Here is a 21862-nt window from a genome sequence, read left to right as displayed (position 1 = left end):
TCCATCCTACCGCTTCATTTACAGTTTTGAGACCCTTGGAAATTTGAGCATAGTATTTGATAATACAGAATAATATAAATTATATTTTGAAATTTTACTTAATAGCTTAAATTTTTAGGTGGAAAAGATTCTTTAACATAGTATCAGAGTCTTGATAATCAAATAGTCACGAGTTCGAATCTCACCACCCTCATTTATTTGATAAAAATTAAGCACAATGTAATATGAGTCTATCCAAGTTTCAAGCCCAAAGAGTTTTCACTTAAGAGGATGTGTTAGAGAATAATATAAATTATATTTTGAAACCTTACCTAACAATTTAAGTTATTGAACTGAAATGATTTTTTGACAGTCGAGTGCCTAAGCCAAGAGTAGGCTGAGAGTTGCCTTTGAAAAGGAGAGTGTCCTTATGTGATCAGCAAAAGGCTTATGAAGTCATTTTGCAGATAAAAACATAAACTGGGGATCGAATAAATATGTAGCAGTGCAAAAGAAGCTTGATAATATTGTGCATTTTGTGTTTATTAACTTGTTGTGGAACTGTAATCGGTTGGTTTTTCAGCCTGATGACAATAATAGGGTTCTTAGAGGATAACGTTTACGGGATGAAAATCACCAGGTGTCCCTCTATGTGTTGTCTTTAAGCTTGAAGCCTGAGTTTGTGGGACCTGTGTGTTATTCAAAGGAAGGCGTGGGCAAGGGCTTGTTTGGTATGAGATAGAGAAGAAAAGAGCTGTTGGTTTTGTGATTGAAGGATGGGAACGTTGGTTTGAAGAAATTTTATGTTTGAATAGCCTTGTTTTACGTAAACATGGACGGCAACCCACTGACGAAGAAAAGGAAGACGGCTAATCCAGTTGTATTCTCGTGCGAGAATTTGACGCTTCACCATATCTTCAGCAAAAATCAAACCTGGCATCAATTACTTTCATGCCTGTAGAGGACCCTTTTTTTTAAGAAAATCCTTTCACCAATTCAGCCAAGATAATTATAAAAAAATATTAAAAAACCCTGCAACAGATCACAGCGACAGCCATGGCAAATTATGCACTCCCTAACATTTCTCAATTATCACACGCTCTTTTGTCGCGAAGCACCATCATCAACCAATAAATTCCCTTGTGGGAACTGAAAATTTCTCCATTTCTCAATTTACTCTTTATTTATTTATGGAATAGGTAAAAGAGGACATGATATTACATCACCAACGAATTCCCTTGTGGGAAATGAAAATTTTTGTATTACGTAGTAAAGAAAAGTAAAATCCCAATAAATTTAGTCAAGGCCGGGCAACCCATGTACAGAGAAACAGGGTAACGAAGACAAGCTGAAGGTAATCAAGAGAAAATCAAATACAAAAAGAGTGACGTGAAGCCTTATTGTGTAGTAGATTTGCGTGCGATGTAATAAGTTCATTCAATCCCAAGCTTCTTCCTGTGCTCCATAACAAACTCGTAGGCCTTGTATGGGTCAGGTAGGTTCTTGGACACACTTTCCTTTTGCAAACATCTCTTACCCCATTCAACAAGCTTGGGGCACTCTATAGCAAATCTGAAGTTCCCAAACGTCTCATAAGTATAGAAGTACCCATAGAAAGGAACAAGGGCAACATCAACAAAGCCAAAGCCTTCTCCTCCAAAATAGGGCTTGTCTCCAAGCTCTCCTTCTATTACTTTGAAGAACTCGATGAGGTCCTTCGCGGCTGCTTTTTTGTTATCACTGCTTGATGACCATACCAACCGTCTAATAAGGCTATAAATCTGCATTAAATGATCCCAGTTTTTCAAATCATAGAAGTTGATTTTGAAGATATTGCCTTATTAGTGAATATCTTATCATATATATATATGATGCTATAAAATGGATCAACTGATTATGATATGGATGGACACAAATGATCTTTTAACATAGAAATTAGCAGCAGCAGCAGCAAAGAGGGGTGGGGGGGTGTGGAACAAGATGATTCAGTACCTTTTTGTCAATTAAGTGAACCCAAAACCTTGCTCGAGTTCTCTCCTGAACATCTGAAGGCAGCAAAGGAGACCTGTCATTCCAGACCTCGTCAATGTACTCAACTATGATCATCGATTCACATATGGGCTTACCATTGTGGATCAAAACGGGGATTCGCTTATGGACTGGGTTCATCTCTAGAAGCAGAGGGCTCTTGTGTGGCAAATCCTCTTCCATGGACTCATACTCGATTCCTTTCTCAGCCAATGCTATTCTCACTTTCATTGCAGCAGGACTAGCCCACGAATCTAGTAGTTTTATTCCTGCCATTATTAAACAGCTACCTTTAAAAATATGGAAATTCAGATGGCTTGTTGCTTTCGTGTTGTTGTAAGTATTTTCTGTTAGCGCATGATATTGAGGCAAAAGCAAGTGTTGATATATATATATATATATATATATATATATATATATATATATATCAAGAAACATTCAAGCTGTCCTATATCAAGAAACATTCAAGCTGTCCTATGGAATGTTTCTTGCATAAAAGATTTCCACAATTTCGAGATCACAGTGAAAGTGTCATTGCTTGCATCATAACTAAACCAGACCTGGGTTCAATACTTCACATGAAATACTAATTCGGTGGATGAATTAATCATTCAGTGTTGTTTTTACAGGTCTTAATTTTAACGTTCTGGTCAAAGTTTTGCTTAGTCTAATGTACGTGCAGATGTAGAAGCGGCTTGGAAATATGTCTCTCGCCGTACTTTGAAAAGGAAGCAACAAAGGAAAAGGGTAAAGAAATCAAGTTTTGTGCATAAAAGTCACCAAGGATCAGCTATGGCCAAACAGAGTTTAACATTTAGGCAGCATGTAGCTCAAACTAGTACTCTTATTAAAGCAATAATCCAGAGGTGATCTTGGAGATTTTAAAGGTGCTCTGGGACTGCAAAGCACAATATTAACCATATATAATGCCGTCCCACTCATCAAAGGGAGAGCTATACGAAGAAAGAATGAAACCAAGGAAGAATGTTGGTTTATATGGAATATCTTAAAGCTGAAATTTTTACATTAATGGTTGAAATCCAAGATTTAAGCGCAGAGAATAGGAATTTGGTTCATGAAATTACAGATTTGAAGATAGTTTATTGCAAGTAGGGGTGGCAAATTTCGAACCCGATGGATACCGACCCAACCCGACCTAAATGGGTGGGTATTTTTTGAGTCTAAAGGATAATGAGTAGGGTATAGATATTATCAAACTCAATCTGAAACCGCCTAAACCCAATATATAAATATATTTGTAGAATATTTATATTTTTTTAATATAATATGATATGTGCATCCCTTAATATTGATATAAAACACATATATATAATAATATTTATCATTTTATCATTTAATATACATATAAGCACTTCAAATATATATTAACTATTTTATTTTTTATTGATTAATAAATAATAGTAGATAATGGATACCCATTGAATACCCGAAACCTGATGGATAGTTTATGAATATCTAAATTTTTTACACGATAGATAATGGATAGAGTATAAATATCAAAAAACTCTGACCCATATGTAGCTGTACCATCCCTAATGACAAGCAAAAAGAGAGCAGAATCTTTTGAAGCTTATTGAGTTCATATGTTTTTCACAAGACAACTAGAAAGATAATTTATGGAAAAATATCAAATAAAAAGATAGAGAACTAATATACAAAAAAAACATAGAAAACAATGTTTAATCACACATTCTCGATAATTTTTATTTTGATCCATGAGTTTATTTTGTTTATTTTTCAATGCATGTCTTTGAAAGTCATCTGAAAATGTCAATGAGAGAGAAAATCATTAGTTAGGCCACTTTTAGGCGATGAAACCTAACATTCTTTGTGTCAATGGATTCCATTCAACGAGAGAAGTTTGACGGGGGTTGTTTTGAACCTTCATCTTGCCTAGAAAAACATATTGGGGTTGAGAAGGAAAACTTGATATCATGTTTTCAAGCTAGATTTTGGGGTTTTTGGCTTGATGAATTGGTTTTCTAAGGTTCTAAGGATGTTTATTAGGTGTTTTGGTAGATGAGAAAATGAATTTTTCACACCCAAAAACCCTCATCCATGATTTCTCAGCCACCATAATGGTGGCTAGCTTCTAGGCAGGCAGACGGCATGTTGTCTGTCACCTTAGACAACACGTCACCAAATTTAAATTTTATATATATATATATATATATATATATATATATTTCATACTCCCTTTACAAAAGAAAAAAAACAAGAAGTTAGCTTATGCTTTTGTGATTTTTTTAAGGCCCACGCATGTTAGGCAATCTAGGTTCACGCATGTTAAGCAACTCAGGCCTGTGCGCCTAGCCTGGCTTTTTTTTGGGCATTTTTTCCCTTTAGAATACCTCAAGTCTAGATGGGGAGAAGAAGAGGATATATAGTAGGCTACGTAAACTCCAAACCGAGTATGAAATAAATTTTATGAATCAAGGACTCTATCACCCTTCTAATACCAGTATTCTATTTTCTCAATCATTTATTTTAGTTTAGCATTGTCATTCATCATCTAATGTTTTCCTTGTGCAGAATCCTTTACAAGAACAACTTACTCGAAGTTCAACGAGTCCACACTAGTTATGCCTAGCCACGTGACTACCCCAACGCCTAGTCACGCCTCTTCATCCAAAGACCTTCCTATCTCCCTCTCAGGGTAAGTCCTTGTATCCAAGAGGATAGATATAAAAGAAGCTTACAAAGGTGTTGAGGGGCTCTTAATGGTTGGGTCTTCTCATTTAAGGAACGCTTCTTCAATTGAGGTGGGACCCCAAGTCATTATAAAGAAAGTAGAACTGCAAAAGGAAGTCAATATCCAATATCAAGGTGTTACAAGGCACTTACTCTCACTTCAGTCATCCTTGATGTTGCCTTTCATTGGAATAGACAAAGGGTCCTAGTTGTTTCTGACTCTGATGTGAAAATGATTATACCTTGCCAGCACTCTAGCTCCACCCAGCTAAATGCCCAATTTCTATACTCATTGGGTCTTCCAACTAGGTGCTTTATGCCATGGATATGGATGACTTCTTCTCCAGGTTAAACCTGAATCATGCTCTTGTATACTTTCCCAACTTTAATAAAGAAAAGAGAAGGATAATGGAGTCTATCTTGCAATGGAGGTCCACCCCAGGGCTTGGTGGACTAGAGGTAATGGATACCTTGGACAAGTTGCTCACCCTCCCCTTTGACATCAGCACTCTAACAAACCCCAACTAACAGTGTCATTTGGCTATAACTAGCTAGATGATTTTTCAAGTATGAATAATCTTTTTATTTAATTTTTATTTTCTATGAACTAGTCTTTGATAATAAGAATTAACTCATTTTGTTATTTGTTGTTATTTAGACCTTCATGATATATACCAATTTGAGAAATCGATAGGCTGAGGAAAGAAAAGTCATGAAAAAAGGTCATTCAGCAGTATCGTGCAAATAGGGCTAGGATTTGTAGACTGAGGGAGGAGGAAGTTGCTCAAGATGTTGAGGTAAAGGTTATCAAGGCTACCCATGCTCAACTGTATGGGGAATTAAAGGGACGGACTTACATCATAAGCTCAGTTGAAGAGAAACTTGGGGAGGCATACAACCTAATAAACTTCTTGGAGAAAGGGGTAACTGAGCTCAAATAATCCAAATAAGTATTGAGGGAAAAGATGAAAATGACAAAAGAAGAGGCACAAAACTTGAGTCTAAAGATAAAGACATTGAAGAATTCTTCTCAAGAGTTATATGTTGAGTATGGGGAGTCTGCTCTTTAACAAAGACCATTGGAGATAGACTCTTTATCTTCAAGTCCAACTTGTACTTCTTCAATCTTTCTAAAGAAATGCAAGTGGACTTTAGGGAGTCTTTCCATGATGATCAAGTTCCTGACTTCGAGGATGTCTTCCCTACAAGAGCTGTGGTGGCCAAGGATGGTGTTTATCTTGCCTAGGAGCTAGGGCTGGACATGTAAAAGTCCATTTTAAGTAGAAATAATTTGTGTTTCTTTATTTTGTTTTCCCTAGTCCTATAGCTTATATTATGACTCTAAGCCTTGGATTTAGCTTGAAGAGTTACATTGTGTATTATTTTATTCTTTTCTAAGTATGATGTAAGGTTCATGATAGATTTAAGACTTTTATAGGTAGTCTAGATTAATATATTCTTTTACAACCTATATGAGTCCAACGCTCTACATTTAGAAAAATATATGGAAGAGACTTCTTTTAGGCATCTTTTATGGGTCCAACACCCATACTCGGAAAAAATTTTAGGCCATGAAATTCAAATAAATATAATATATCATTGTCTCAATATTCAAACCATGTTCATGATGGTAATCTGAGTTGCCTTTAAAATTGTCAACTTAATTGTTTCATATCAAGACATCTCCTAAATTGTTTAATTTGAAACACATGCTAAGGAGTTGAGTCAAGAAATTTTAAAATTGACTCGCTAGCCGCTAAGAATCTCTATGTGGTCTGGATATTTTTTTTAGTTCAAAAAATTTTTGGAGCGGCCCACAGCATAGCCTAAACTTATGGAGTACTTGACCAGTTACAAAATATCCAGTCAAGACTATACTTGCGTTTATACTCTAGTTGAACTTATGGAGTCACAGGACAGCAAAATAGAGAACAAACTTGAGCAGAGGAAAGCTAGGACCACCTGTTTATCCACCATTTCCTTCTCTGCCAAAGCAATCTTCACCCTCATTGCAAAAGGGCTTAGCCCAAAAACCCAGTAATACCGATTCTTGTTCCATTACCATCACACTGCTTATTTGTTGTCAGTTTTGCATTTCCCATATTTATAACTGAATACCAGAGGATATGTTCTTTGTTGAATACTTTCCCAAGTATGTCTACGTTCTTGGAGAAGTTGGCATTGCTTGCACAAGGCCAAACAATAGTGTTTTAAAATTTGACCAATTGGTCAAGAAGGGAAAGGAGCGCGAAGATGTTGACAAACTAGGCTGGAAGCTTCTGTAATTAGATTCTTGAACCCTGCCAGTATATACCTGCGTGAGCATCAATGTCAGATGTCCAGCTTCAGATTTATCTTATGAAAAAAGCCAACGCGCTAGTTATATCGTATTGAAAACGTCAACAAGCACAAATGAGATTATAGATTGAACTACAAAAAAGGCCCGTTTTGTGCCACTTCTTTTTTATATTGATAACTTTCGACCTGCTTTGACACCTTGATTTTTTTTATTGTCTCATACCATAAACCACTTGATTCGGGTTAATACACAAGACTCAAGAGGATGGTAGACTAGTCTTGGCTGGAAACACATGTAATTGGATTTTTGTAACCCCATCCTTGCTTGACCACCAATTTCAGAGGTCCAAAGTCAGAATCAACGCGTTTGTTTTCTAAATCCATGATATTTAGCTAAAGTCCAATCCTTTGCATGACCAAAAGATAACATGATTGGAGTTCTTCGATGAAACAATTCTTACCACATATTTTGTAAGTTTTCAAATGAACTTGAACTCAAGGTAACTTTCACCTGATAATGGCAGCTAGCCACAACTTGAAACAGAAATATCATCTAAAGACTTTTGATTTACTTGTTTTACCCTTCATACTTTTATATTTCTCCGAGAAGTACTTAAAAAAGGCTTGAGTCTGGGAAGTAGTTTTCTTTTGAAAAGTAAATTTCAGAAAAGTAATTTATTTTCTGATGTTTAGTAATGTAATGAAAAATAAGTTGGAAAACATTTTTCAGTGTTGGTTAAATCATGAAAAATAAGCTGGAAAATAACTTATTAATGTTTTATTTTTTTAAAATTTATTAAAATAATAAAGAACAAATCTGTATAAAAAGTTGAATGAGAATGAAATTGAAAAAAATATAATTTCATAAATTATTTCAAATAAAATAAATAATAATCAAAATAATAGAAATCAAATCTAACATATAAAAAAATTAAAAGATGAAGAAATTATAATAACAATAATAACCATTTCATAAATTATTTCAAATAAAATAAATAACAATCAAAAAAATGAAGATCAAATTTAATAGATAAAAAATTTCAATTAAAAAATGATAAGGTAAAAGCAAATAACAATTATAAAAATGAGGACCAAAATTAATATAAAATTAAATTCTAAGGGATGAAATTGAAAAAACAATATTCAAAACAAAATATATATAGCAATCAAAAGTTTGAGGACCAAATTTGATATAATCAGCAAATAATATAACATTTTTAAATTTTTCATAACTTCTTAAAAGTGTTTTCCATCCAAAAAAAAAACCACTTTACTGGAAACCGAACCAAATTTTTCTTTGACTGAAAAGTGTTTTTCATTGACCAACTTTTCTAATGACAAACAAATACAGAAAAGTTTGAAAGTTCCATCAAACAAACGCTGGCTAAAACAAGTTCAAATAAGACCCACTCAATTCTAGTTAACATAAATGTCAAATAAAGCACAATCCGTGTCAGCTGTATTTAGGACCTTAATACTTGGCAACCGAACCAATTTGTTTGAGATATGCAGATTCCCGTGCCCAACAAAATGAATAATCATCAATGCATGGCTAATAGAAAGCTAGAAACTGACAAAAGGTGGTGACAATATTTCTCAATTACGATAGTCTCTCAAACTTAGATTGCAATTTAATTATATCTGCAACAAATTAAAGAAATTAGATGTATGATAACCTCGCTCTTCAAAGAGATAAGCCCAGAAGCATACCCCTGCCTGCAATGTCGCTCTAGCTGTGATTTTCCATGACCATCATACATGCCATGCAGCTCTACTTGATAACATGAAAAAAAAAAAAAAAAAAAAAGCAAAAGCAAAAGCAAAAGCATGTGATACTCCCCCTGCCTCCCGATACATATTCAGCTTCCATGGAAACAGTTAATTTGAAATGGACTTACGCATGTAGCAAACCAGCAAATAAAAGATCCATGCCTCATATCAGACTGTCCCAGAATAGATTGCAATCAAATGCATGCTCCACTGAAGAAAACAAAATACCATGTGCAGAAAAAGGAAAGTGGTTGTACCAATTAAACATCAACAGTTCAAAGAAGGGCGGAGGGAGCGAGCTGTACAAGGGATAAAACCACGCCAAGCTTGAAGGACAAATCAATGATAGCATACATTCCACGACTATCCAGCCACATTTTTATGAAAAAATTCCAATGCATTCATAAAATGAGGATTGTATGCTAAGATATTGCCAAAAAAAAAGGTAAGAGTGCAAAATCTATAGGATTACTGACTTTATCTCTGCCAAAAGCAACTTTAAAACCATGTCATGCTTGAAGGACAAACTCAATGATAGTATACATTCAAGGACTATCCAGACACATTTTAATGGAAAAATTGCAATGCATCCATAAAATAAGGATCGTATGCTAAGATATTGCCAAAAAAGGTATAGTACAAAATCTATAGGGTTCCTGACTTATTCTCTGCCAAAACTAACTTTACAGCCTTAAGGAAGAAAATTTTTGCAAGATTTTGAACTCAGCCTTCTCTTCTCAGCACCAACAATGGTGCACCTACCAGTATACCATATTGCCGTGATAAAGAATAAAAAAGACAAGATCATGACCTCTTGTCACTGCCAGCACTTGCCCAGAGATGCAGGTCACAGCAGATCCCCAGTTATTATCTCAAGAAAAGATATCACTGTCAATACATCAATTAGTGATACAGATTATACACCAAGCTCCTCCAGTGACAAAATCAAGAGACTGCAAAAATATCATTGCAGAAAAGTAATGGTCAGCCAAACTCAGATATCAAAAACCAAAAAAAAAAAAAAAAACACCTCAATTACCAGTTGAGTTCACCAAAACTCCAGAGCAATATCATTTCTCTTGACTAAATAACTGGAGGCGTTTGACTAGGTCCTCTTTCAATGACTCAGGTATTTGTGGAATATAGGTTCGTTTGGCATCTGCAATCAACAACTTCCTGCATTTCAGAAGCACAAAGGGAAACCAGTTTAAAAGCCATAACCTAAAATCTCATTTAGATTGCTGTATTTAATTGGACAAAGCAAGCAACCACCAGAGAAATATAACAAGAATGGCACAAGTTTATTAAGAACCTTTCCCCTCTCCTCCCATCAAAGAACAATAGTAAAAAAATAGGTCAAACACTGACAGGAAGAAATATTTAACTTGTTCTAAATAGGCTTTCTTGCAATGTTAATGTCATATTAAAGAAAAGACCCTAAAAACATATTTTTCATTACATGGGTTGCGATTACAAGTGGCATTGTCTATGGGGAGAAATTACTAGAATCACAACTCTGAACATCTATGAAACTGTACAGAAGTCAAATTAATCAAGACGTACTTTAAATCAGTACCACTTGGTTTGTTTCCTGCTTCTTGAATACATGACCTCTTTCTCGCACGCATGAAATTGTATACCTTATCTGACAAACCGCATGATCCCAAAATGGAAGATGCTTCTTGGTTGAGGCTAAGACAAAATAAAGCAGCACACAAACAAACAAAAAAGTTAGTAGGAAAAGCGAACATGATTAACGAAATAGTGAGCATACAGATAATAAGCATTCAACCATCCAAAAATATGAATATAGCAACATCTAGTTTCAACTTATAATGAATGGCAACCAATGAAATGGTTTAAGAAGAAGAACATCAAAATACTAAGCTTTAGTATGAGGATCCGAAAGACCAACAAAAAGCTTAGTAGCAAACTTGAGTTTTTAAAATTACAGAATAACCACAACCACAAAATTTAATAAACACAAATCAAGCAAAATAAAAATTGAATGCATAATTTAGGAAATTTAGGTCATACTCCAGAAGCTAATCGGTTCAATAAATAAGACTTCAAAACAGATTAAGTATAATATAACATACACTTCTTTGAATTCTTCAACTTTGGCTAGAGATTGAGCATCCTGTGAAAGCAAAATGCAGGATTCCTCCTTTAGCTTTCTCTTCAAACCTGAAATGTCAGCGTGATACTTCATACCACCATTTTGCAATTCAAGTTGATCATGTCCTCTTCCTGGTGTCAACTTGCTTGTTGTATCATTACTGTCACAGATATGTGGCTTTACAGAATTAAAAGCACCGTTTTGAGAATGACCATTTTCACTTGCTGCTGCAAATGTGTGGTGGGTCTCACCTTCAACAGCATCAACATTTTTATGCTTTTCAAAGCCATTACTGCTTGTCACTGTTGATACATCTTTGTCACATATCTCCACATGAACTGTCTCTTTCACATTCCCATTCATTTCCTTGTTTTGACACTTATGAGGATCAACCTTTCCATTAACAGATGAAGAAACACTTTTGGATCCAGAGTTCCCAACAAAACTGAACTTTACCGGTGGGCTAGAAGGCACTCTATCAATCTTAGACATGGCTGAAATATCCTTTCTTGAAGATTTTTCAACCTGTGGTTTTGTAGGCAGTGCTTTCAAAGGAACAGCAGCCTTTGAACTTTTAGATGCTTCGCTGCCATTCAATTCGCATGATTTTACTCCATTGGAGGTAAAAGCAGAGTCAGCAGATACTGGCCTTTGGTTAGTGCGGGAAAAGAAAAGAATATAGGCCTTCTCTGACATGACCTCCTGCAGTGTTGAGAGTGTCACATATGAATCATTGCAGCAATACCACTGACCGATTGCATCCTGCACACAAATATATGGAAAATGGTATCAATAAAAAAAAATTGAAGTAGCAGCTTTTATAACTACCATAAACCAAAATCAATAATGAAGTACATGTAAAAAAGAAAAAAGAAAATTAAAAAAGCCAGCGAACACAGACCTTGATGTATGCATAATAGTGTCCAGCTTCCAAGGAATATCCAGAGTGCACAATGATACCAAAAAGATTATACTTGGGTTGTGGATCCTGTGATGGATTAAAAAAGGAAAAAATAATTAAATAAATATAGAAATTGTCATAATAAGATACAGGGCCCACAATGGCTATAGTACAGATGAACCTTGTGCTCAATCAAACATTAAAGTTTCTCAGTTATAAATGAGGCATTGCACCAAAGAAATTACTTTAACTAACATATATGTGCTTTGATTCCCCACACAAACTTTCAATTCTTTTCTATATTTGGGACCCTACATAAATGTACTGCCATATCATTTTTCTATGCACACAACAGAGAATAAGAAGCCTGAGGAAATATTAATACTGATGAATTACAGAGGAAAAAAGGGAAGAACACAATGTGAAATATTTATAAACTATGGATTACATGTGTTCCGATCAGGTAGCTTTTTTCATTTCATAGGCTTTATTTGTTCCTTTTCTTGTTTGTTGGGAGGTGAAAGAAGGCATTAAACAGAAATCTCTCTATTGTCCATTTGTCACCAATAACTGACCCTTGTAAACTTAAAGAAAGATCACAGATAAGATACTTGAACACCAATCAATTGATTACAAATGAGAATGCACACATGAAAAAACAACGAATTTCCTTATCTGATCAGAAATAATATCTGTCAATTTTGTTTCTATTATAAAGGCACATTCACTTTTATTGGAAAAGCAATTGTCTTTATGCAGCATGAAATTCTGATCTATTAATTACATCAAAAGGGTATAATGCCCTCATTCTTTTTCAATTGCCAAGAGAAGAGGTTGTAAAGAGAACTAAATGGTTATAGGGGTGGACTGTGAAGGCATGGGAGTACAATCTTTCTTCACAGGCAGGAATTCTATGAAGCATTGGCAAACTAGTTTACCAGAAGATCCCCTTGTTGGAATGGACTGTTATTCTCCATTGTTTCTGCAATTGATGATATTGAAAGACAGTGGAGATTGCACAATCATTTGTGCTGGACACTCCCCAAGTTGGTTTTAGCTGTCTCATATATCAGTTTCAATCAATTTAGGGATCAATTTAAGAGGGAAATGGAAAATCAAAAGTTGGGTAAGAATACTGTCACATTTATTTATCTATGTCATGCTATGATCCCATGTCAAGCAGCATAAATTGCAAGGTCATGCTAAATGGAGTTGAAGATGACATACAGTATCATGACGGTGTTAGGACTAGGTGGTTGCAATTGTAGAATAATACACAGCACAGCAGGAATCATTTCTTTTCCATCTTGTTTCTACAATTAAAAAGGAAGGCTAAAAATAATATTCTTATAAAAGTCAACGGGATGGAAATGGTGCAAATTGAGCAACAGGTTGGTTTTCACTTGCTTTAAGATTTCAAGAAGAGAGTTAAAAAAAAATAACCATGCATTGAAGCACCCTTCAACAAGCTTTTGAAAATGGTGCTCATTAATCTTATCCATAAAAAAAAAATGGTGCTCGCTAAATGCTAGGGGCTTATGTTCCATTCTCATTATATACACATCCAATCTGAACTGCACTGTTTTAAGGCAGAGTCTAGCTTAAAGACATCTAAGACTTCAATTCTGCAGATTAAAAGAAATCTAACGCTTGCAATCACTGCAACTGCCTTCTGTTTTGGGCAAATCCCACTCTACCAACTAACACCTGATTCTGAAGTCTAAAACCTTATATTAAGTTTTGAATCTAGTAAATTCAAGGAGATATAAGAAATATGAATGTTATATATTCTACAGTTTATACTCGTCATCAAGAAATTGCAAGTCTTCTAGTTTATTTGATTTTAATTTCAAACTAAGTGCATGTGTGTTGTTGGAGAAATGCATATTATTCACATATAAAAATCGAGAAGTGCATTTATAACGAACTAAATACTGGCAGTAGAAGAACCTAAGTCCAACCACATAGATCTACAGGACCGACCGATTGAACTCATCAAATTATTCAAACCTGGCTTGTCTTGCTCATGAAGCTTGAAAGAACCAAAACTTCTTCAAATGCAATGGCCTTATCAATCTTCCCACCGAATATGCCCTCAAATCTCTGCTAAAACCAAAATCCAACAATAACTCTCATCACTCAAAAGCAGCATCACAACCAACTTCAAACACCTACAACCTAAATAACAACAGCACGAACACAATCATGAAAAGTTAAAACCCACCTTCAATTGGATAACAAGAACATTGGGCGCTTGAAGTACTGACATTTGCTTCCTAGCTGCCACTAGTTTCTTACAACTAAACAAGCATAAGTTTCTCATTCATAAATATCAAACACACAAACAAAAAATAAATACACACAAATTCAAACTACTTACTTTTCGCATTTGTACTTGTTATTCCCATCCAAAACCTCAGGCTGAAAAAACTTTTGCATCGCATCTCTTACCGAATTACTATTTAAAACATCTAAACTAATATCCATAATCTCATCAACTTTATTCGACTCGCAATTGCAACACAAGCACTTCACTTGACTTTGCAATGCACCTCCAAATATCTTCTTAACCACACTCCCATCACCACCGTTCTCAATCCCTTTCCAACTCAGTTTCTTCAAACGCAAACACGTATTATGGCACGCATCAATCACATATCGCAAAAATTCGTGCGCATCTTCCTGTCGTCCACAGCGAAAATGCTCAGCAAAAATCTTCAAACAGCTTCGAATCTTCGAGGGCACATCGTGCGCGAGATCCGAACTGAGTGAACGGACTATCTGTTTTTCAAGAATACAAAACGGACAGTCTCTCTTCCTATCTCCGCTAGCAAGGGAATTACCTTGAAAAAATCTTTAAGATATTAGCCAAAAAAAAAATTTTAAAAAAAGAGCAGAAATTGAAAGATAGAAATGCTTACAGAGAGAGGAGTGTTGGAGACGTAGGCAGAAATTAGCGAGAGGAGGAGTGTAAGTGAGGCACTGAAGGACGCTATTGAGATAACAGGAGTTGCCGAGATTCTTTAACCCTAGAGGACCGTTTTTGCGTTGTTGACTCAGCAAATTCGGTTGCCAACTCATTTGCAATTTTTGCAGCTGAAACCCGCCCATTCATTAATAGCAAAACGAAATCTATGGTGATGTTTCTTCTTCTTCTTCATTAGAAACGACGCTGTTTCCTGTCGTCAACCACCGCAAGAGCCGCCGGGAGAAGGCGAATCGCATCGAATCGAATGGAATCGAATCTTTGTGTGTTGAATGGGTATTGGTTTTGGGAAAGAAAGAATAAGGGATTAATTATTAATTGTGAAAGGTAGGAATTAAAAATGGAAGCATTTTTTTAAAGGGAGGAAGCTGCAGCAGCAGCAGAGGCAGCATCACACGAAGATCACCAATCCCGAAAAATGCTTCTTTCTTTTATTTTTATTTCTCTCTCTCTCTGGTTGTCGAGGGTTAACCCCCCTCTCTTTTGATATTTTGGGTCTACTCTCTTATAATTATTCTCTTGTAATTTTATTGTTTTTTCAATAAAATCTTTTATTTTTAATATAAAAAATCTGATATAATTTTTTTAACGTTTAATTAGTAATTCATCGATAATCTCCAAAATTATGAAATTGTATGGGTATAAATTTTTTCATTCGAGTATCTCAATTTTTTAAAATCATCCAATCATACTTTACAGTATTTTTATTTAAAAATATATTAAAATAAATAAAATATTTTTAATATCCACACATTAAAACTATTCAAAACATAAATAAATAAATAAATTTTAACAAAAATCTATTTAAATTGTACTTCCAAACTGGAGCTAAATAGCTGATGGGGGCATCAAGTAAACATGTGCAGTCAATGCTTTTCTAAACAATCAAGAGATTGTGTGCTTATGACCTATGGTGGTTATGAATTTTTTTTATTTTTTTTATCTTGAAATTTGCGAGCATGGGAGAGTCATAAATTAATGTTTTTCAAGGAAAAGAGACCGCAACCGAGAGTCTTTGTTTCTGTTTCAGGAGCTTGGGATAAGTCAATTTGAATTTTCAGTCGGGGTCATTTCCCTTGGATTAGTAAATTTAGATTGAGCACTCGCATGTTGGTCGGTCCAAATGGTCCCCCACCCCCCTAAAATGGGTCCAAGTTCTCCTATTTTATATCAAGGAAATAAATAACGTGCAGAGAATTTATTTTAAACCAGACCCTAATCTATTTTATTGCTATTTTTCCTATCCCTAAATTCTTAACTAGTTTTTTAGAAAGTACTTTTCATTTAAAAATATATCAAATAATTATTTTTCCATTAAAATCATAAAAAAAACTTTGAGAAAATATTAATTTAATATATTAAAAAAATACTTTTAAAAAACATATAAAAGCAAAACCAATGGCACTCCAGAATAGACTTGACCGAAAGGTCAAGAAAGGTATGGCGAAACATTCTTATCTTAATGAAAATTTTGACATTTTTCTTAGAGGTTAAGTTTTACTGTCGTCGGTCAGCAGACGCAAGAATACGACAATGTGAAAAGGTGAACTGCAGGCATGGCACATCGGCATCCACTATCCAAATTTAAAACTATACACGTTATACATTTGTGAATTTCATGTGTACCCGGGCAATGATACTGGTATTTTCTAGAAGAAGAAGGGAAAAGAACGTAGGGACGAGGGATCCCACAATTGCTTCACCTCCTCCTTTTTCTCTCCTTACAAGTGACAGAAAAAAAAGGAACAATGGACAGCAGTCTACAACAAAAATACCTCAAACAGTGAAACGTTTCCGCAAATGTTTCTTTTCATAGTGATGCATTTGTGGGTTTTGCATCTTTACACATCATTGCCTCCACTAGATTCAGCTCCATACTGGCACAAAAAGAAACACCAAAGTAGGAGCAGCTGAGCCAATGCATAGGATGACGAATTTCAATACAAAGTCCACTATTAACATGCAAGGTAGTTTCTTATGAAAAATAAAAATTGCAAGCAGAAAATTGACAAAAATACAAGATACAAGCAACTGATCTCACAGAAGCAACAAAAGATTGCTTTATGTGTAATTGCATACCTCAAAAATGTCTTCACACACTACTCTATGGTATATTTAACTGTTGGAAGTTGATGGTTCAGTCAAAGGTATGGATTCAGGATGTTTCGATTCATCAGAACTGCCTTTAGAAGCTTCCTTCTTCAATTTGTGATTATTATATGCTGCTACACCAGCAATAGCTGCAGCAGGTTCAAAAAAATCACCGTTTAGCATAACTTGTGCAAAATGTCACTTGTAAATTGTTGGGTTTCTCTACATTTCACAATTCTAGGCCTTCCAAGCACAAATATGAAGGGTCTGTTCTTGGAAATGGAATTTCATCAAAAACATTCTTATTTTTTAACTAAACGGGCATTTATAACATCATTAGACTTCTTAATGGAGACACTCACCAATAGCATAGCCAAACAGGTTTATAATTGTTAGCTTCGTATCTGCAAATAGAAGGGCAGACAGCAAGACAACCACCCAATCCTTGACGACTCCAGCCACACGAATGGTCAGAGCACTCGTATGTGAGATCACAAGGAAAACTGATAGATTGAGAGCGAAGGTGCAAAGAGAGTTGAGCATTAACACTAGTGGTTGAAGGTTCCATGTCCCATGTGCTTCCATCCTTGATTTCTCCAGAAAGATCCAAGGAATTAACAGGAAAACAGAACTGCATAAAAGAACCAAAAATCGCATTCAAACGATAATAATTTTCCTGTTCATGGAACTAGTAAGGAACACTTCCATAAGAATGAAGTTTTACTAGTTAAAGATAAAAATAATACTTGCCTGCAGGGACTGACATAGTACATGACAGATATAGGGTTTAATTTCAGACCCTTCCTCTTCACCAGAATCTCCATAAAAATAAGTCTCAAGGCCTCTCCAACAACTCCACCCATCTGGTACACAACTCCAATCCAGTTGATATTTATTTCTCCATAAGAAGCCACTAGAACACCAAAGCTTATCACTGACATTATGAAAAGCATTCTGCAGCTCATCATTTCAAGTCCAGCTGCTACACCAAGAACGAAAACAGCTACTGGCACTGCAAATCTCATTGAAGAAATCAAACATCACAAAGCATCCACAAGGACAAATCCCAAAGTACTTAGTAATAACCGGCCAACTCTAGCCACCGAACAGAGATGCAGTCACAGATGCTCAGGATCATAATTAATATCCAGAATAGATCCAGGTGATTATTCAAACTCATAACGACAATTTATCAAGATGTAAGAGGGAAAATGATAAATATAATGAACAACAAAGACATGAATCACCCACATTAACAAAAGAGGCAAAACGTTTAGCGTAATCACAACCAGAGCATTGTGTGTTCATGAAGTTCTGTGCCTTAATGTAGCATTGATCATGTAAAAACCATGTTTATTTTTTACACTGTAAACCTAGTAAAAGAGGGATGAAAATGAAGACAGTAAACACTTACTGATAGCCTTCAACATTTGTGCAAAAGCCACAGATATGTAGAGGTATGCTGTGTTTCCCAGCCACAGAGTCATTGCAAACGTTGCACCAATTGGAATAACTGAAGTTGTATATCTTGGTACACAAACATCAGTTAGATATAGGACAAAGCACAATCATATGTAATGAAATTGTCAAGGATGTTCATCAATGAACAGTTACGGAGAAGTTTTAATTTTTGTACTTACATTTCCAGTGTCATTCCTTCCTCAACCCTCATAACCTGTAACGAGTTACAAATCAAGATTAAGAGTTGCTTAAGGGAAATTATCATAATCAGAGAGCCCGATCAATCAATCAATCAATACCTTGAAAACCTTGGTTAGTACAAAACACAAAACAGAGGAGAAAACCATGTGAAGCAGAGTCAGTCCAAGAGGATAAGGAAAGTTTATTTCCTTAGATGACAAAACCCACTGCAATTAAACAAAACCTTACATTAGCCACACAAAGGATCAATTTATTAAATAGTACCCATGTGAGCTACTTGTGTAAAGCAAAATCATGAAAAAAGTTCATAAGATGAAATATAATAACATTAAATTCACTCTATAAACCCTATAAATATAAATATATAAAGGAACATTCAACTGCAAATGCCAACAACGATAGGCTTTAATGCAATCTTGCCCAAAAACTCAACAGAACACTGACGCTTAATCAATCAATCAGTTAATGAAGAAATGAAAAGGAAAAGGAAAGGAAACAGCGTGAGAGAATAAGGGAGTTGACCTTGTTAAAGAAGATCTGGCCACTGGAGAGAGCAATGTAAAGGAGAATATAAGCATACGTTACTGTTCCTTCTTTCAGGAAACTTCGACTCCGATCCGCCATTGCCGCACACTTGCGAGATTCTGTTACTTGGTTTTCTCAGTTGAGTTTTGATAGAGCGACTGGACCTGGAGAGGAGTAGAGTAGAGTAGAGGAGAGGAGAGTTGAGTTGTGAAGAAGCTATGCTTTGCTTTCCTTGCTCTCTAGTCTCGCCTCTTTTCTCGGCAGGAAATTAAAAAATCGTTTGAGACGGATTGGGATTGGGTCTTTCAGTTACAAAACTTTAAAGATCTGGATATGGGCCAGCAGTCTGTCCAAGTTCAGTGTTAAATTAGCATACGCTGGGCTAGCCTTAACTAAGGTGGTGAAAGCTCTTAGCCCAACTTAACACTCTTTTTTTTTATTTTAGAATCAGTGAACCCGTTTATTTTTTTTATTTAAAAAGTATTTAAAAAAAATTATTATTTTTTATTTACTTTAAATTAAGATTTTTTTGGTGTATCCATATTATTTTGATGTGTTGATGTCAAAAATAAATTTTAAAAAATAAAAAAACATTATTTTGATACATTTTCAAACAAAAAACATTTTAAAAAGTAATCATTATCATAATATCAAATAACCTTTAATCTTTAATGATATGTGAGTGTTATACAAATCAATTAATTATACAAATAGAAGTTGAGAAATGGATTTTTTTATATTTTTAAAATATATAATTATTCAAACTTGAGAAATTACTCGTATATCAAGAATTGTATTCGCTTTTTTATATATAATAATAATAATAATATTTTTGGATATTTTCATAATAAAACTTATATTTTATAAAAAGAAAGAGCACAACTAGTACATATCTATGTTGTCTAAAAATTAGGTGATTAATTACACTAGTGAACATGGATTATTCGGTTTATTGTTGTAATAACATACTAAACAAAAAGTTATCCAAGAAAATATTAGAGTTCATACATGTTAAAATTATAAGCATGTAATTTTATATATCATGCAAACTTGCAATCAAAACTAAAAAATAGCATGTATACTAAACATACATTCAAAGTTGCATAAAAGATTGAAATACAATCATAACATGCATGCTAATAATATAATATATTTATGTTTAGACTAAAATAAATAGGAGTACTTATTTGTTGAAGTATTTTGAAAATAATGAAGTTTTTGTTACTATCAGTGTTGAATCATTTGTCATTAAAATTTCATTGCTCCTCACTTGCACAACTAGAATATTTGTAATAAGCTTCATATGATTCCAATAACCACCACCTTGTTTAGATGTAATTTTAAACAAGGTTTACAAACAAAAATAAATGGACTTAAGTATCTCTCAACAAAACTGAATCTAATATCTAGGTTAGGAAGAAAAACAAAGCTCAAAACTCTAAAAAATTGAGGTGATGAATAGTGTATAAAATTTGAAAAAATAGTATGGACCTCTTATTTTATAGTGGATTTTAGAGACTAATAATGATTATCATAATTAATTTTCATCATTACCAAATTTGATTACCTATCATAAAATCATATAGAGAAATTAATTTGAAATATATGTACTAACTCAAGTCAAGCAAAACTAATTTAAGAATACTTTTAAAATGAAAAAACTTACATTATAATTGTTCTTTTCAAGATTTTATATTTTAAAATTGCTTCATAATGATTTTATTTTTAATCTCATTAAAAATATCTTTCTCAATATATACAACAAACTTTCATTTATCTATTTCTAAATCTTTCAAGAATTAGGAAAGATCTTGGCAACAATTATGTGCTGACATATGGTACATAGCATCTAAAACCATAGCTTAAAAGGATTGTCACAAATTGATGTTGTTCTTACTAACTTGTTGTTTTGTACAAATGGATTAACACATAAATATTAAATGTTTTCTTTTTAATTTATCTATTATTTCTTTAATTTTTTTAGTTTATCTTGTACTTTATTTTTAATCACTAGTAAATTCATCATCATCATTTTCCATATGAAATTCATAACAAAATACTTATCAATTCATCAAAACTCATTTCAATTCATATCCATTAGCATATAATATTACCCATACACATATTAATTCAACAAACCCATAAATTATTATAAACCCTAACATTTTCAATAAATAATTATAAAGAAATAAAACTAAAATTATATAATGAAACAAATAGAGAAGATGAAGGAAACTTTCCTCAAGCATAAAGCATAAGAGGTTACTTGCTTAACTAATTAATACCTTAGGGCTAGAAGAGAAATTTTGTAGAAGGGAGAGAGGCAGGGACAATAGTAAAAAAAAAAAAAAGAGTTTGGATCAATTAGTAGCTAACAAAGAAAATTAACTCTGTAAAGCTATTATATTAATATTTTAATGCAAAAAAATATTTTTTTAAAAAAATAAAGGGGCAATTGCCCTCTGTTGCCTCTATGTGGCTCCGCCATTATGCTTTATCATTTTTTTTTCTACTCATATTAAACAAAAAAAAACATTTTAAAACAAAATATTCATGAAATTTGTATTCATTCATGTTTTTTTTTATTTACTCCAAGTGTGCTAAAAATAATAAAATGACATAAAAAATAACAAATTATTAACTTGAAATTATCATAGAAAAGACATTAGTTATAATCTTATGTTATCGTTAGATGAGAACTTCTTCCTTATTTTTTTAATAGTAACAATTATTTAGATGCATTGCAAAAAAGAATAAGGCTTTCTTTCTCTCTTTTTCATATCACTCTCTC

The 21862-nt window shown here is 33.9% G+C and overlaps 3 protein-coding genes across 5 annotated transcripts; all 3 read right to left on the bottom strand.

The window, feature by feature from the left end:
- Positions 1-1143: 1143 nt before the first annotated feature.
- Positions 1144-2371, bottom strand: LOC18095525 (probable glutathione S-transferase). The gene is made up of 2 exons (XM_006370132.2): positions 1972-2371; positions 1144-1760 (listed from the first exon to the last, which is right to left on the bottom strand). Exons 1-2 carry the CDS (start codon positions 2281-2283, stop codon positions 1413-1415), a joined length of 660 nt encoding a protein of 219 aa, XP_006370194.1. The 5' UTR covers positions 2284-2371; the 3' UTR covers positions 1144-1412.
- Positions 2372-9302: 6931 nt separating this feature from the next.
- Positions 9303-15267, bottom strand: LOC18095524 (ubiquitin carboxyl-terminal hydrolase 25). Of its 2 annotated transcripts, none has more exons than XR_008059496.1 (9): positions 14729-15267; positions 14188-14650; positions 14032-14107; positions 13818-13910; positions 11808-11894; positions 10887-11668; positions 10364-10479; positions 9827-9963; positions 9303-9740 (listed from the first exon to the last, which is right to left on the bottom strand). XR_008059496.1 is itself a non-coding variant. In XM_024605370.2 (9 exons), exons 1-8 carry the CDS (start codon positions 14916-14918, stop codon positions 9858-9860), a joined length of 1926 nt encoding a protein of 641 aa, XP_024461138.1. In that variant the 5' UTR covers positions 14919-15265; the 3' UTR covers positions 9303-9740; positions 9827-9857. The 2 variants fall into 2 exon arrangements, 1 of the variants encoding a protein (XP_024461138.1); XM_024605370.2 differs by having other exon boundaries at positions 10351-10479; positions 14729-15265.
- A 1062-nt stretch (positions 15268-16329) lies between these two features.
- Positions 16330-19365, bottom strand: LOC18095523 (probable sugar phosphate/phosphate translocator At3g14410). 2 transcript variants are annotated; one of them, XM_024605379.2, is made up of 8 exons: positions 19069-19365; positions 18645-18752; positions 18525-18559; positions 18299-18411; positions 17635-17896; positions 17247-17515; positions 16873-17033; positions 16330-16703 (listed from the first exon to the last, which is right to left on the bottom strand). In XM_024605379.2, the coding sequence occupies exons 1-7, from the start codon at positions 19168-19170 to the stop codon at positions 16909-16911; spliced, it is 1014 nt and encodes a 337-aa protein (XP_024461147.1). In that variant the 5' UTR covers positions 19171-19365; the 3' UTR covers positions 16330-16703; positions 16873-16908. The 2 variants fall into 2 exon arrangements, with proteins under 2 accessions (XP_024461147.1, XP_006370192.2); XM_006370130.3 differs by having other exon boundaries at positions 16330-16670; positions 19069-19364.
- Positions 19366-21862: the final 2497 nt, after the last annotated feature.

The sequence above is a fragment of the Populus trichocarpa genome, chromosome 1, assembly GCF_000002775.5.
Source record: "Populus trichocarpa isolate Nisqually-1 chromosome 1, P.trichocarpa_v4.1, whole genome shotgun sequence".
Lineage (NCBI taxonomy): Eukaryota > Viridiplantae > Streptophyta > Magnoliopsida > Malpighiales > Salicaceae > Populus > Populus trichocarpa.
Note: the sequence above shows the minus strand (reverse complement) of the source record. Positions and strands in the feature narration are given on the sequence as shown.

Bases quoted from the DNA above. Each gene is read 5' to 3' on its own strand.
- LOC18095524 (XM_024605370.2), bottom strand. From the start codon at position 14,918: ATGGGCGGGTTTCAGCTGCAAAAATTGCAAATGAGTTGGCAACCGAAT. The intron at 13,911-14,031 runs GTGGGTTTTAAC...TGGTTTTAGCAG, and splicing joins TTCTTGTTATCCAATTGAAG to AGATTTGAGGGCATATTCGG. The intron at 9,964-10,350 runs GTACGTCTTGAT...TCTGAAATGCAG, and splicing joins CCAAGTGGTACTGATTTAAA to GAAGTTGTTGATTGCAGATG.
- LOC18095523 (XM_024605379.2), bottom strand. From the start codon at position 19,170: ATGGCGGATCGGAGTCGAAGTTTCCTGAAAGAAGGAACAGTAACGTAT. The intron at 18,753-19,068 runs GTCAACTCCCTT...GTTTAATTGCAG, and splicing joins GCCAGATCTTCTTTAACAAG to TGGGTTTTGTCATCTAAGGA. The intron at 17,034-17,246 runs GTGAGTGTCTCC...AACCTGCTGCAG, and splicing joins CCTGTTTGGCTATGCTATTG to CTATTGCTGGTGTAGCAGCA.
- LOC18095525 (XM_006370132.2), bottom strand. From the start codon at position 2,283: ATGGCAGGAATAAAACTACTAGATTCGTGGGCTAGTCCTGCTGCAATG. The intron at 1,761-1,971 runs GTACTGAATCAT...CATTTAATGCAG, and splicing joins TTCACTTAATTGACAAAAAG to ATTTATAGCCTTATTAGACG.